Genomic DNA, 14,812 nt, shown 5'->3' on the forward strand with positions numbered 1-14,812 from the left:
GAAATTGAAGTGTGCTCCCCTTCCTAAATGAGTTCATGATCATTCTGTTACTCAGACTTAGCACTGCTTATGACTGTCTGCTTTGGGGGCATATGCCTTATTTGTGGTACTGTGACAGATGAGATCCACATGACATCCTCAGGATTGACCCAGGAAATAAAATCCCAGTTTATTTCTGTGTTTACGTTATGAAATTGACAGCCTTATTTTTGTGACACCATACATATTTAAATCTAATTTCCTCACCTTTTCAGACATTTAAATGCTAGGACAGACATTATTGTCTTAAAAGATTTTCTTAACACATGCAAACTATAGAGGCTGGATAATGAAGAATAGTTTTGGTTAAGGAGTCTTTTGGTTCAAAAAAATGTAGTCTAACAGGCCTTTTTATGTAGCTGGGGTTACCCTTCAAGTATAAAGATATTCATTTATTTTGAGAGTTGCTATGAAAGAATACATAGAACAAGAAGAAGCTTCTCCTTTTTACTGTTTTATTCATCAAGTCAGGAAGTATTCTGATGTGCATTCAGATTTGATGTTCAGTAATTTCAGTATTGTTTATCATGTGATTTTTCAACAAAGAAATCAGTTCTGCAGCCACAGTTCTTCCTCTCATTGAATAGATGAGCCTTCAATTTGCAAGTACATCCATCCACCTTTGAAATTTTGTTTTTCACAGCCTCTTCTAAAAAATGCTTATATCAGCAGTATATTCTTAGAACATAATAGAAAATACGTTTTCTATTAACTTTATCTTGCCTCATGTTTGGTTTTTTTTTTTTTTTTGGATACTTGCATTTATCCTTTAATTTTCTTTCTTGATTAAGGTATTACATATGTGTCCTTACCTCTACCCCCCATGCCCCCACACCCCTGGTGTCTGTGTCCATTGGTTATGCTTATATGCATGCATACAAGTTCTTTGGTTGATCTCTCCCCCTCATGTTTGCTTTTGAAGAGAAAATCTCTCATCCTAAAATCTGAACTTACATGGCAGATAAAAGATATGCTTAGGATATTACTTTTAGATGAAAAATATTACTCTGCAAAATTCTTTGGAATCAAGAAATTTATAGGTTCTGCAAATATATTTTAATTTTTAAAATTTAATGTGACTGCCAAGAACATGAACTTACTTTGTTGCCTTTAGCCAGCTGTAGTAAGTGGGTGCTTCTTTTTGCCTCAGAATCAATCTTAAAGTTGATTACATGTTTCCACACTCAAGATGCCATGATCAGCAAAACCAGTGTGTTAATATTCATTCTGTCACAAGATGCAGAGTCCCATTTTTCTGTATATCATGCACACCTGGAGTTCTGTTTCCATTTTAGTCTCAGCTAATAGAAAGTACTGATATGGCCCTTGCTGGTTTGGCTCAGGGGATCGAGCATCGACCTATGGAATGAAGGGTCCCAGCTTCGATTCCAGTCAAGGGCACATGCCCGGATTGCGGGCTCAATCCCCAGTAGGGGGCATACAAGAGGCAGCCAATCAAAGATTCTCTCTTATTGTTGATGTTTTTATCTCTCTCTTCCTCTCCCTTCCTCTCTGAAATCAATAAAAATACATTTTTTTTAAAAGAAGAAAGTACTGATATGTCAGGAGTGGGTTCATGATACTGAAAAATATGCCCCTTCTAACCCCCCATATCATCACTGCTACATGAAATCATGGAAGCAGTACTAGAGATACTGTTAAAAGTTAACAAATATTTACTTGCCCTAGCTGGTTTGACTCAGTGGATAGAGCAATGGCCTTGGGACTAAAGGGTCCTGGGTTCAATTCCGGTCAAGGGCGCATGCCGGAGTCACGGGCTCGATCCCCAGTAGGGGTGTGCAGGAGGCATCCAATCATTGATTCTCTTTCATCATTGATGTTTATATCTCTCCCCTCTCCCTTCCTCTCTGAAATCCATTAAAATATATTTTAAAAAAACAATAACAAATATTAACTTGACAAGGCTATATAATTTGGCCTAAGACTCATCTTGCAATACTTTGCTTAGAGAAAGATCCAAAGGCTCTAAATAAATGTTATTTTAAAAATAGATACAGCCTGGCTTGTGTTGCTTAGTGGTTGAGTGTCAACCTATGAACCAGGAAGTCATGGTTCACCCAGTCAGGGCTGCTGGCTTGATCCCCCAGTAGGGGGCATGCAGGAGGCATCTGATCAGTGATTCTCTCATCATTGATGTTTCTAGCTCTCCCTCTCCCTTCCTTTCTGAAATCAGTAATATATACTTGTTAATCCTTGCCTGAGGGTATTTTCCCATTGATTTTTAGAGAGCATGGGAGGATGGGGGAGAGACAGAGAAGAGAGAGAAACATTGATGTGAGAGAGACACATTGATTGGTTACTTCACACATAAACCCTGACCAGGGCTGGGGATCAAGCCTGCAACTGAGGTACGTGCCCTTGACCGACTCAAACCTAGGTCCCTTCAGTCCCAAGGCCAATGCTCTAACCATTTTGCCAAACCAGTAGGGCAATAAAAATATAGTTTAAAAAAATAAGAAAACAAATAAAAATAGGTACAACTTTTTTAACTACAGGAGATAAAATTTGACTTCCTAGCATGAAATTAAATTCAAAATTTCATTTGAAAATTGCTAATTTTTAGAAAATGTTTTTCATAAAGTTGAAATGGAATGTATACTCTGTAATACTTCAGTTATTTATTTTGAGACATCTTGGCCAAATTAAAAAGTTCAGATACAAGAAGTGACCTATCTTTTGAAGAATTAATTGGTAATGGAGCACAGAAGTGTGAATAGTTCAGAACACTATTAATATTAAAATTTCAAAACTATCTGGTTAATAAAGGAGGAAATAACTCCACATGTCTTCTCGACCTTAATGAGAGCTCAGGGAAGCAGGGAACATTTCTAGAACAGGAACAAGAAAACAAGGAGAATCCTAAAGCAAGGGCAGGGGTAGGAAGTCAAGCAGCAACTTCAGACACAGTAAATTAAAGAACTGAGCCCTGCTGCCCAACCCTTGTGCAGGAAGTTACTATAGATATTTAGGATTTGGGAGCTGGGTATATTAAGGAATAGGACATATTTTGAAACAATGTCTTTCCTAGTTGAATAATGCCAAGCATGTAACAAGTTATATTATCCCCATTATGTTTTAAGAAATGAGACGGTATAGTATGGGGGCGGGGGGAGGGGGAGGAATGCCTGAATGAAGGCCTGAGTTTCCATCCTGTCACTGCCACTTAATTCTGAGATTTTGGGCAAATAACTGAGGTTTGTTGTTTTTTTGTTTTTTTTTCAAAATAAACTAAAATCACTTACCCAATGAGACTTTAAGGATAAATGAAGTCATCTCTGAAAAGTTAAAATGGTTAATTAATAGTGCTGTTGTTAGTTGGATTGAGCAGAAAGATTCTTTGAGCAGGACATTGTGAATTAACTATGTTTAGCTTCTAGGATGTAATCATATTTTTATAACTTTAGTGTATATAAATTTATTAGTGAAATAATAAACCTTTTAAAGTTGTGATTTAAAAACTACGAAATCAACAGTATAATGAGAAATGGGCAAATTCAGCTCATTTTATTATTTTAGTTTAGCGAAGAAGACTGTGCCAACTCTAATGCTTTGCTTTGTTTGTTTGTTTAAGAAAAGAGAACAGACGGCAATGGTAGAGTATATTTTGTCAACCACAACACTCGTATTACACAATGGGAAGACCCCAGAAGTCAAGGGTAAGAACTTTCATTTACTGGTTTATAAATAACTCTTAAAGATTGTACCGTTTCTGATTCAGTTAGGAAAAGGATCAGTTACATATTCTTTCCGCAGAGGCCTTAAACATTACTCATTCACATATCTTATAAAGAGAAAAAAATTAAACTATTTAATATAATGGATGTGGATTTCTTGAGAGTATAGGGGGGAAAAATCACTGGCTTGTGCCAATACATTTAAGTATTCAAAAAAACCTGTTTATTATTAATAAGACCAGATAAGTAACTCTAAAGCAGGGTTTTGCAACCTGGGATCCACTGGATAAAATTCAAGGAGCTTGTGACTTAGGGAGAAAAAAATTAAACATTCAGTTTCATTAACCTTTACCTGAATTTCCATTGTGATTGTAAGGTACAACCAGAGTAGAATTAGCAATGTCTAGGACTTTACCCCCAGTAGAGATCATCATTCTGCAGTTGTTGCAGATATATCAAAATATTGTTTACATACATCGTTACAATAATTAGCTAGTTAATCCTATATAATAAAGAGCTAATATGCTAATTAGACCTGACAGCTGAACGACCTTCCAGATGACCAGTGTGCAGGGAGCAGGGCCGCGAGGGCCAAGGCAGCCAGGGCTGTGAAGACCTACTCTTGCATGAATTTCATGCATCAGGCCTCTAGTATATTAATAAGAGTTACGTTACTATTATAAGTTTGTCTTTTTGCTGTTTAATAACTATGTATATAGAATTGCTTTTCCACTGAGCCAAACCAGTTAGGGCTAGAATTGCTTTTCTTTGTAACATTATGTAACGGTGTGTGTATTAATTGGCTAAGGCTGCCTGAACAAAGTACTTGTGGCTTAAACAACAGAAATTAGTTTCATAATTGAGGAGCTACAAGATCAAGGTGTTGCGAAGGCTACCCTTCTGAAGGTGGTAGGGAAGGGCCTGCTCCAGGCCTCTCTCTTAGTTTCTGGTGGTTCCTTGGCTTGTGGCAGCATAACTACAGTTTTGAAATGGCACTCGCTCTGTTCAGATTTTCCCTTTTCATAAGGCTACTAGTCATAATCGATTAGTGGCCCACCATTTTCATTTGAATTAAGTACATCTGCAGTGATTTCCAAATGAGGTCACATTCTGAGGTATTGAGGGTTAGGACTTCAACATAAGAATTAGCAGGGGGTACATAATTCAGCCTATAGCAATATGTAATACTATGCATTTAGCAGACTGCCAGAAGGATTCCATTCTGCAAGAAATTTGGCTAGGTATACCGTCAGAGAGCACAGTCTCCACATGATTGCCCTCACTTCAGACATTAGCCATAAAATGGGACCAACTGGCTACAAATTTGGAAGTCCCCACACTCACTTTTCAGGTTTGATTACTCAGAGAGACTTGAACTCACTGTAGCCTCTTGTATTCAGTCACGTTATTTCAGGGAAAAGGATACAAATTAGACCTAACAGAAGGAAGAGATGAAAACAGAAGAATCTGAGAGGGTTCCAAACACCCAGAATTAATGTGAAACAGTATGTGTGGAGTGTTGGTAAGCATGGAATCTCATCTGAGTCTCTGGTGTCCAGAATTTTTATTAAGGCTCCATCGTGTACTGCCTATGTGGCTAACCTTTACTCGCCAGGCCTTTCCCAGAGTTTGGGCTAAAACCTTTAGTTTTCAGTTATGCCAGAGGTCAGACTTATGTGGAATATTCCAAAGTCTCCATCAGAAAATACATTGTTAACTGTCTGAGTGTTCAAAGCCTCCAAGCAAAGATACTCCTGACAGGCAGGACATTCCAGAGGCCTGCAAACAAGCTCCCAGTAGCCCAGGGCAAAGGCTATCTGTTTAGGTCTGATTAATTCTTCACTTAACACATTCATGGCTCAAAGTTTTAAGAACTGCTGTTCTAAAGGCATGCTTTAAATTTAAAATCTATTTCTGGGTACCAACAAATCACAACTTTTTTTTAAATGGAGTTGTGGTATTTAACTAAAATATTTTTAATTTCCCAAAAAGGAAGAATTTAAAAAGTAGCACTTCTAACTCCTCTTTAAAATTCTATCTCTAAGGATAGAATAGACCATGTCACCTTACTGTAATTTGCTACCATTTTTTTGTTCCCCGTTTTCCTTTAACATTTCAGAACTAAAGTTAGAATCCTATTTTAATATGGATAACCCAGTTCTATTCTATTTGTTTTGTTTTTGAGACAACAACTTGTTACTAAGTCTGTCTTGCAAATACAATTACAACAAATGAGAAGTGTTACTTTTTTTTTAAATTTTGGTAGTCTGTTTTATCTGACATTGCACTCAGCTCTGTGAATACAGCTAAATGTTCTGAACCTCTTGACATAGTTTAAAAAATACTGTTCTGTGCAATGTTCTTAGCCTTTTGTTCTTCCAAAGTATACCTAAGGAAAATGACGTACCTGTCTCCAACGGTGGCTCTGTAAAACAGTGAGCTTAAATGCCTTCAACTCCTGTCCATGGGGTGACAAATGTAGCCACGTCACCCTCACATCCAGTTTAGATCGTTGGTAGTGGTGAACAGTGATATCACCTTAAGGAGAGAACTGATTTGATAAGATCTCTATTTTAGTGCTCTGTCAGCAATATGAAATAAATGAGTGGAGGACCAGAGTGAGACTAGAGGCAGGAAAAACCAGTTAGGTGGCTGTTGTGAAACTTTAAGAGAGATGAATAAAGCCAGAGTAAGGATGGTGCAGGGGATTGAAAATAGTGACAAACATGAAGACATCTAAGGCAGAATAGGCAGAACTTGGTTACCATGGGATGTTTAGATGGGTTATTAGGTAGATGGGGAATGCAAGTCAAGTAGGTAAGAGAAGACTGAGTGGTGGTTGATGGATCTGTTGACATGTTCACATGCTTTATAGGATAAAGAGGATATAGGTAAACTGGTCTAGTAAACAACTGGGTATACTGGACTAAATGGTTTTCTAGAAGATTCCTACTGCATATATGTGTGTTTTTAGTTTCTGTATTTGGCAAACAAGCAACTCCTTAACATTTTTGTTTGTTTATATTTTTTCCTATGTTCTTCAGTCAATTAAATGAAAAGCCCTTACCTGAAGGCTGGGAAATGAGATTCACAGTGGATGGAATTCCTTATTTTGTGGACCACAATAGAAGAACAACCACCTATATAGATCCCCGCACAGGAAAATCTGCCCTGTAAGTTTTCTAAACATTGTAGATTAAAAGAAAAACTGATCCCAAGATTTTGATGTAAAAGATCTGAATTAGCAAAAAGTGCAGTTCTTACCATTTCTTGAGTTGGTCTGCCCATAGGTTTGTGTTCACTAAGTATTTTGTATTTCTATTACCCTCTTGAATATTTTCTGCTATAGACTTTTCATATTGTTGCCATCTTTGCACATAGCAGTAAATGAAACTACTTAGAAATTACCATTATAGTACTGCTCACCAATTAATCCCCGATTTCTGATGCTTATTTTCTTAATTTCTATTATTTTTAACTTAAAAGTTCCCTTAGCTTTGTTTTTCTTTTTCATTTTTGAAAAGTAACTGTTTTGTTCATTTGCTTAATATGTTTTATTTAGGTTTTTTTCTTTAATTATTATGGTAATACATACATAACAAAGTTTACCATTTTAAGTGTACAGTTTAATAGCATTAAGGACATTCACATTAAACAATAACTCTCCAATCCTCCTCCCTCAGCTACTGTTCTACTTTCTGTCTTTATGAATTTGCACATAGAAATGGAGTCAGACAATATTTGTTTTCTGGTACTTATTTCACTTAGCATCTTGTCTCCAAGATTTTTTATGTTGTAGCTTGTATCAGAATTTCTTTTCTTTTTAAGCTGAATAATATTTCTGTCTATGTATGTACCACTTTTTGTTTATACATCTATTCATGGACATTTGGGTTGTTTTCACCTTTTGCCTGTTGTGAATAATGCTATTATGAACATGAAGGTATAGATACCTGTTCGAATCCTTGCTTGTGTATATACAGATAAGTGAAGTTGCAGGATCAAATGCTAATTTTGTGGGGTTTTTGAGTCACTGCCATACTATATTCCATGGCAGGTACACCATTTTACATCTCACCAGCAGTGCACATGGGTTCCAGTTTTTCCAATCTACCCCAACAGTTGTTTTCTGTGTTTTTTGTTTGTTTTTTAAAATGCCATCCTATGGGTAGGAAGTAGTGCCTCATTGTGGTTTTTATTTTTATTTCTCTAATGAATCATGATGTTGAGCATCTTTTCATGTGCTTATTGGCATTTGTATATCTTTGAAGAAAGGTCTGTTCAAGTCCTTTGCCTTTCTTTTTCCTTGCCCATTTTTTAAGAGTTATATTTTGAATTTTAGAAATTTTCTATATATTCTAGATACTAAACCTTGTCAGATATGTCATTTGCAAATATCTTTTTTCATTTTATGTGTTGCCTAAGAGTTGTGTAGCTTCAGCACTTATATTTAGGTCCTGGATCCATTTTTAGTTAATTTTTGCAATGGAGGTAAGGGTCCAATTTCATTTTTTTGCATATGGATATCCAGTTATCCTAGCACCATTTGTTGAAAAGACTGTCCTTTCCCCATTGAATGGTTTTGGCACCCTTCTCGAAATCATTTGACCATATATGCAAGGGTTTATTTCTAGACGTTCTATCTTGTTGTCTGTATATCTGTCTTTAGTTTGTACCACACTATTTTGATTACTATTGCTTTGTATTAAATTTTGAAATTAGGAAATGTGAGTCCTCCAACTTTGTTTTTCTTTTTTTCTTTTTTTTCTTTTTAAATCCTCACCCAAGGATATTTTTCCATTGATTTTTAGAGAGAGTGGAAGAGAGAGGGAAAGGTAGAGAGAAATATCAATGTGAGAGAAACACATCGATTTGTTGCCTCCTGCACGAGCCCTGACCAGGGAGGGCCTGGGCCGTTGAGGAGCCTGCAGCCAAGGTATGTGCCCTTGACCTGAATTGAACCCTGACCCTTCAATCTGCAGGCTGATGCTCTATCCACTGTGCCAAACCTGCTAGGGCTGTTTTTCCTTTTTAATATTGTTTTGGCGTTTTAAGGTCCCTTGAGATTCCATATAAATTTTAGGGTAGATTTTTCTCTTTCTGAGAAAAAGTCATTGGGCTTTTGATAGAAATTGCACTGAATTTGAAGTTTGCTTTGGTTAATATTGACATCTTAACAATGTTAAGTATTCTAATCCATGAACATAAGCTATGTTTACATTTATTTGCCTTTAATTTCTTTCAACAGTGTGTTATAGTTTTCAGTGTGGAAGTCTTTTATTCTTTTTGTTAAGTTAATTCCTAAATGTTTTGTTGTTTTTTTGTTTATTTGCTTGTTTTTATTGATTTCACAGAGAGTAAGGGAGAGGGAGAGAGAGATAGAAACATCAATGATGAGAGAGAATCATTGATCAGCTGCTTCCTGCGTGCTCCCTACTGCGGGATTGAGCCTGCAACCCAGGCATGTGCCCTGACCAGGAATCAAACGGTGACTTCTGGTTCATGGATCAACGCACAACCACTGAACAACACTGGCCAGACTGTTTTGTCATTTTGGGTGCTACTGTAAATGGAATTGTTTTCTTTTTTTAAATATATTTTATTGATTTTTTACAGAGAGGAAGGGAGAGAGATAGTTAGAAACATCAATGAGAGAGAAACATCGATCAGCTGCCTCCTGCACAAACCCTACTGGGAATGTGTCCGCAACCCAGGTACATGCCCTTGACCGGAATCGAACCTGGGAACCTTTCAGTCCGCAGGTCGACGCTCTATCCACTGAGCCAAACCGGTTCCGGCGGAATTGTTTTCTTAGTTTATTAGTTTATAGAAGTGCAACTGATTTTTGGGTATTGTTTTATATCCTACTTTGCTGAATTTCCTTATTATTTCTAATGGATTTTTTTAATCTGGAATTTTTAGGGTTTTCTGTATATAAGATCATATCTTTAAACAGATAATTTTTACTTTCCAATTTGGATGCCTTATATTTCTTTGTCTTGCCTAATTATTCTGGCTAGACGCAGGGGTGGGCAAACTTTTTGACTCGAGGGCCACAATGGGTTCTTAAACTGGACCGGAGGGCCGGAACAAAAGCCTGGATGGGGTGTTTGTGTGAACTAGTATAAATTCAAAGTAAACATTATTACATAAAAGGGTACGGTCTTTTTTTTTTTTTTTTTTTTAATTTTATTCATTTCAAACGGGCCGCATCCGGCCCGCGGGCCATAGTTTGCCCACGGCTGGTAGAGCTTCTAATACTATGTTGAATGGAAATGGTGAAAGTAGGCATCCTTGCCTTGTTCCCTATCTTAGTGGGAAAGTTTTCATTCTTTCACCATTGAGTATGATATGAACTGTGGGATTTTGATATATGTTATTTTTTGTTGAGGCAGTTTCCTTCTAGTCCTAGTTTGTTGTGGATTATTTTTTAAATCATGAAAGGATGTTGAATTTTATCAAACACTTTTATTTGCATTGAGATGATTTTTCCCCTTTGTTATTAATGTGTGGTGGATTACATTGATTTTTTTATACATATATTGAACCAGCTTTGCATTTTAAGATAAATACCACTTTGTCAAAAGTATTAAAATTTTACTCCTTTTAATCTATTGAATTTAGTGTGCTAGGATTTTGTTGAGAATTCTTGTATTAGTGTTCGTAAGAGATATTGGTCTGTAGTTTCATTTTCTTGTAGTTTTTTTGTCTGCCTTGACATCAGGACTATCCTGACCGCTCATTACTTTTTAATTTTATACTTTTTGTGTATTAAAAACTTTCATGTTTAAAGCAGCACTAGGAAATCAAGCCAATTAGGTATTAATGAAATCAGAAATGATTTATGTATGGAAATAAATTATAAATAGGTAATTTTAGATCATTCATTTCAATTATAATTACATTTGGATACATATAACAGAAAACCTCAAAACAATAGTAATAGTGGCTTATATAATACAGAAGTATATTTCTTTCCATCATTTAAAAATGTTCCGGTGGGACTTACACAGCACACTACTGAATAATCCATGGCTCAGAGAAGTAATCACAAAGAATTAGGAAATACTTTTGTACTTACTGATAATAAAAATACAACATATCTCAGCTTGTGGGATTTAACAAAAGTAGTCTTCAGAGACAAATTTATTGCTTAAAAGAGTAGATTAGAAAATAAAGGTATAAAATCAATCATCCTGCTTCAAATATTTAAGAAGATGGAAAAAGAAAAGTTAATTAAACCCCAAATAAGCACAGGAAAGGTAATTAGCATAAAAGCAGAAAATAATGAAATGAAAATATGAAACAATAGAGAAAGCAAAGCTAGAAGTTGGATCTTTGAGAAAGATGAATAATATTGATAACCCCTAGTAAACCTGAGAGAGAAAAGGAGAAAACAAACTACTAATATATTAGAAAGTGAAGAGATATCACTATATCCCATAGACATGAAAAGATAATCTATACTAATAAAAGGGTAATATGCTAATTAGACCAGATGTCTTCCAGACGTCCTTCCAGATGTCCTTCCTGACAAAGCTGGGGCCTGGGTGAAGCCAGCCGCAGTCCTGGTGCCTGCAGGCAGCGGGAGGAGGGAAGCCCTGGTCCCGGGTTCCTGAGGGAAGCTGGTGCCGGCAGCTGGGGGAAGGAAGGCTTACTCTTGTACGAATTTTCATGCAGTGGGCCTCTAGTAAGATAATATTTTGAACAACTTTATGCCAATAAATTTGACATTTAGATCCAATGGGCAAATTCCTTCAAAGACACAAGTCACCAAAATGGACATAAGAAGAAATAAATCTGAATAGCCGTATATGTGGTAAAGAAATTGAATTCATAATTAAATAATTTCCCAAACAGGAAATTCTTGACCAGATAGCTTCACTGGTAAATTTTATCAAAATTCTATATAAGTAACAAATAATATCCTGTTCAAATTCTGTCATAAAATATAAGAGATAGGAACCTTTCCTAATTTTATGTGGTTTCTATAACCCTCATACCAAAATCAAACAAAAACATTATAAAAAAATTTTTGAGTAATCTTTATGTGAACAGAAGGTAACAATCTTTAACAAAATAAAGGCAAATTAAATTTAGCAAGATAGAAAAGGAATATTACACTATCATCATGTGGAATATATCCCAGGAATGCAAGATTGATTTTACATATAAAAATCAATTGGTGTAGTTTACCACATTAATAGATTAATAGAGAAAAATCATGATAATTTGACAAAAGCACTTGACAAAATACAGTGCCAATTTATGATAAACTCTCAGCTGCCTTGGAAACTTTCTTACTTGAAAAATAATATTTACAAGAGACCTACAATCAACATCACACTTAAGATCAAATAAGACAAGGATATGTTCTGTCACTACTTCCATTCAACATTGTATTGGTAGTGCTATGAGATAAGAGAAAGGAAGAAAAAAATAGATTGGAAAGGAAAAAGTAAAACTGTCCTTTTTTTACTCAGATAATTATGTATATAGAAACTCATAAGGAATCTAGAAAAAAAATTCTAGATCTAGTAAGTAAATGTAACAGTATGGTCTGATACAAAGTCAGTATACAGAATTAATTGTTATTTCTATATTGGACATTTAGAGAATGAAATTAAAAGTATTCCAGGGGAAAAGTGACTTTCAGGTTGAGTTTTATAGCCCCAGGGTGTGTCATCAGTGATCTAGGCTTCTTTCTTTGGGTTCTACCATCCCAGACCGTGATCTATATCATCACAGTTACCTCATAGTTTGTGATAGCTGTTGAGACTTCAGCTGTCATAATTATACTGTAGGCTGGAATAAGAAGAACAAATTGAAAAAAGAAAAAAATATTTTTTCAGGTCTCTCAGCTCTCTTTAAAAGAGCCTTCCTTGAAGTCCTATGCAACACTTCAACTTACAACTCATTAGTCACTGTTAAGTCTCACAGCCACACTGGGAAATGTAGTCTTTATCCTAGGTAGCAGTCTGCCCAGGTAAAAATCAGCCGTCTGACTTAAGGACAAAGGAGAGAATGGATATGGGGGATAGACAACATTCTCAGATAGAACCTACTTTACCTAGTCCTGTTAGATTTGGCTGTATATAAGAGAAAAATCCCACAACATTGGCTTTCAAAAAACGAAAATTTATTTTTGTCTTTTACTTAAAAATTATCCTGGGAAATAAAAATTTTAAAAGGTGGTAGTGGGATTTTGCTATACTAGGGTGTTTTTGTATTTGATTGCTCAATACTGAGGGAGTGTGGTATTTTGCTTTCCTTCAATATTTTATCTTACAAGCAGCTATATATGTCATATTTCCATTCTTCCTCAGAGACAATGGACCCCAAATAGCCTATGTACGGGACTTTAAGGCAAAGTTTCAGTATTTCCGGTTCTGGTGTCAGGTTAGTATTGGGTCTCTATTTCTATACTCCCTTTCTTTTGTTTTTGTTACTTATAGTCAGTGATTATGAAAATAATTAACTCATAGAAAAGCAGGTAAAATGGGAAACATCAGAATCTCTCCTATTTTTATTTTTTAATCCTCACTGGAGGACATTTTTTCCATTCATTTATATCATTTATATATATTTTTTTAGAGAGAGTGGAAGGGAAGGGAAGAGACAAAGTGGGAGAAATATCGATGTGAGAGACACATCAATTGGTTGCCTCCTGCACGCGCCCCGACCAGGGCTGGGAATCAAACCTGCAACTGAGATATGTGTCCTTGACCAGAATTGAACCCAGGACCCTTTAGTCTGTTGGCCGAACTCGCTAGGGCTCTTTTTCCTATTTTTAAGGCAAAGAAATAGATATATTAATTAGATAATTTGTGGCTTTTGTCCACAATAATAAATTTGAAACAATTCAGATAAGAAAACAGTGCTACTCTCTTTCCAGTAACCATTATGTTCAGATTGCAGAAATCCTCAAATGAGTTAAAACATCTTCTGATGTATAAATTATAAGTGGTCCCTTTCATAGCTAGCATTTGCTAGATACATACATATATGTATTACTTTGATAGATACATATGTATGGTTATATTCAGAGCATTTTTCTTAGATGTGATCAGATATTTCTGATATATAAATATTTACTGAATTATTTCATTATGGGTTCTAAATAAAATTAATGTACTATTTAAAATAACTATGATGAATATTTTTAAACTTCAAACAATTAACTGGACAAGCATGAGTAATCTGAATTAGTATTTTGAAAATAAAATTAAAGATTTGACTCGGTAAGTAAGCTGTGTGCATATGAAATCTTGTTTTTCCTCTGTTTTATATATATTAAATCATATATAATTAGCATGAAGGCTTACAAATGCATGTTTAAACATTATTGAATATAGTGTCATATTCAGAGTCCACTTGTTTTTGTAAGCAAAAATAAAACTTTACCCTTTTGGTTTTGTGATAGGCCATTTTAAATGGTGAGAGTTGACTTAAGTCATTTTTATATTTCAGCAACTGGCCATGCCACAGCACATAAAGATTACAGTAACAAGAAAAACATTGTTTGAGGATTCCTTTCAACAGGTACTGTTTGATTCACACTCAATGGTTTGTCCCCTGGCTGCCAGCCCAAACCATCTTTTGGTGTTGGCAATTTAAACCGTTGGGAACTTTTTGAGTTGGAGCCTTGAATTTTAAGTCTAATCTCATTTCCAGTTACCTTAGTACTTAAAATTTAGGAACATTCAGATAGTTTTATATGTGTGTTTTGTATATGTGTATGTTTTGTACTTTTGAAATAATCAGAGTAACTTAATTAGTGAGTTTCAGGTTCCTATTTTTAAGCTAAGTGGTTGATTTGAAGTAGATACTTAAGTAAGAAAATAGGCTTTTGGTAGACAAAAGTCTGGAAATATCTATATGAACATTGGATAGAAAAGTGGGAAAGACTATAGTTTTTATAGTTATGTAATACTTGCATTTTTACAGTAAGCATGGTACTCCTATAATTAAAATATTTTTATATAGGAAAGTGGTCATTAATTCCAATATTTAAAAAAAGATGTTTTCAGAAGTCGTCAATAAAACACACACACACACACACACACACACACACACAC

At 35.3% G+C, this 14,812-nt stretch overlaps 1 protein-coding gene across 1 annotated transcript in view; it reads left to right on the top strand.

Moving 5' to 3' along the window:
* The window catches only part of ITCH (itchy E3 ubiquitin protein ligase), a 129,180-nt gene that overhangs the window by 90,260 nt on the left and 24,108 nt on the right, over nt 1–14,812 (top strand). Inside the window, exons 12-15 of the mRNA XM_081097015.1 lie at nt 3,632–3,716; nt 6,779–6,907; nt 13,061–13,133; nt 14,205–14,276. Coding sequence (XP_080953141.1) covers nt 3,632–3,716; nt 6,779–6,907; nt 13,061–13,133; nt 14,205–14,276 — 359 coding nt within the window. The remainder of the gene's footprint in view (nt 1–3,631; nt 3,717–6,778; nt 6,908–13,060; nt 13,134–14,204; nt 14,277–14,812) is intronic.

This window comes from Myotis nattereri, assembly GCF_964212035.1.
Source record: "Myotis nattereri genome assembly, chromosome: 8".
Taxonomy (NCBI): domain Eukaryota; kingdom Metazoa; phylum Chordata; class Mammalia; order Chiroptera; family Vespertilionidae; genus Myotis; species Myotis nattereri.